Here is a 1,235-nt window from a genome sequence, read left to right on the forward strand (position 1 = left end):
TATATATATATATATAACGTACGTCTTTGTTAACGTGAACCCCAATCGCGGTCAATTTTTAATTCATCTGCAAGTCCCTGAAATTTAATACTAGTAATACAAATATATGGCGTGTTACTGTTGGAACTATGTATACAGATAAAATACTTGCATGGATTAAGCTTTTTCACAACCGACTAGATCTTCAGTGAATTTTACTAGCCAGTTGCTAAACAACGTGATTGATTCAACGGAATTTAAACATTACTCGTTATATGTATATATATATATATATATATGAATCAAAGTTTAGAGAAAGGGTTAGGAAGTACAGAGGTACTAGTTTCTCTTAAGATAATATAAGTTAGTGATTAGTTAATATACTGACTTAGTAAGTGACGCTACTAGAAAAAGCGAAATCAAATCCTTTAGGGTAAGTAAATATCTTACTGATTGTAACAACGACCGACCAGCCGCCTAAATAAAACGAATGAACTGTATGTACTTTTTCCCCTGTTTTTAAACGTGATGTACAAAAAATGTGGCCTGTTCAACAGTATTGTAAACCTTACCTGTACTACCACACGAATGGTCCAAGTTCCAAAAGGAGGCTGTTCCGACAGTTGGTATTCCAAACTCACAGCGCCTAAAAGTAGTTTTAAAAACAAAAAACGTCATCAACGAATAACTTTGAGTAGAAACTGAAGGGCTGACTGTCTAGTTTGTTAATTACACCATCATATGTATTAACATGATTTACCTAGTGTAATTGCCCCTTTCATTGCAATGAAAATTGGTTACTTTGCTCAGAATAACAATATCGCTATATCATTTACAAGTCATGTTTTTGATACCAGGTGGTTGTAACCTTTCGTGATATTATGTTTGAATACTAAATTACGGGCTTATATCGCTCACTGTTTGGCACTTGAAAAACTAATAAGTATTTTGTGAATCCGTGTAAACCAACTGATGAGCGAAGTTTGTATCGTGATGCATAAGTGAATAAATTAGATATAAGCTTGAACTGTTGTGTTTTTAAATTATTACTATACTAGGATAATAGAAATGATACCGTTTTTTACGGCACAAAAAGACGGCTTTTTTTTCTGAAAAACGCCACTAAAAATCATCCTGCGTCTAATATGTGAAGTCAAACAAAATGCATCTCTCAGTTTTACCCCATAAGTTAAATTCTACCTAGTATTTCCCCAGACAGTTGTATATCAAAATATTGTTACGACAGCGGAAGTCAC

The 1,235-nt window shown here is 33.4% G+C and overlaps 1 protein-coding gene across 1 annotated transcript in view; it reads right to left on the reverse strand.

Annotated features, from left to right (window-relative positions):
• LOC106478175 (CD109 antigen-like) overlaps window positions 1–1,235 on the reverse strand; it is a 138,544-nt gene that overhangs the window by 50,308 nt on the left and 87,001 nt on the right. Inside the window, exon 6 of the mRNA XM_022381721.1 lies at window positions 552–625. Within this exon, the coding sequence (XP_022237429.1) occupies window positions 552–625 (74 nt within the window). The remainder of the gene's footprint in view (window positions 1–551; window positions 626–1,235) is intronic.

The sequence above is a fragment of the Limulus polyphemus genome, unplaced genomic scaffold (assembly GCF_000517525.1).
Source record: "Limulus polyphemus unplaced genomic scaffold, Limulus_polyphemus-2.1.2 Scaffold187, whole genome shotgun sequence".
Lineage (NCBI taxonomy): Eukaryota > Metazoa > Arthropoda > Merostomata > Xiphosura > Limulidae > Limulus > Limulus polyphemus.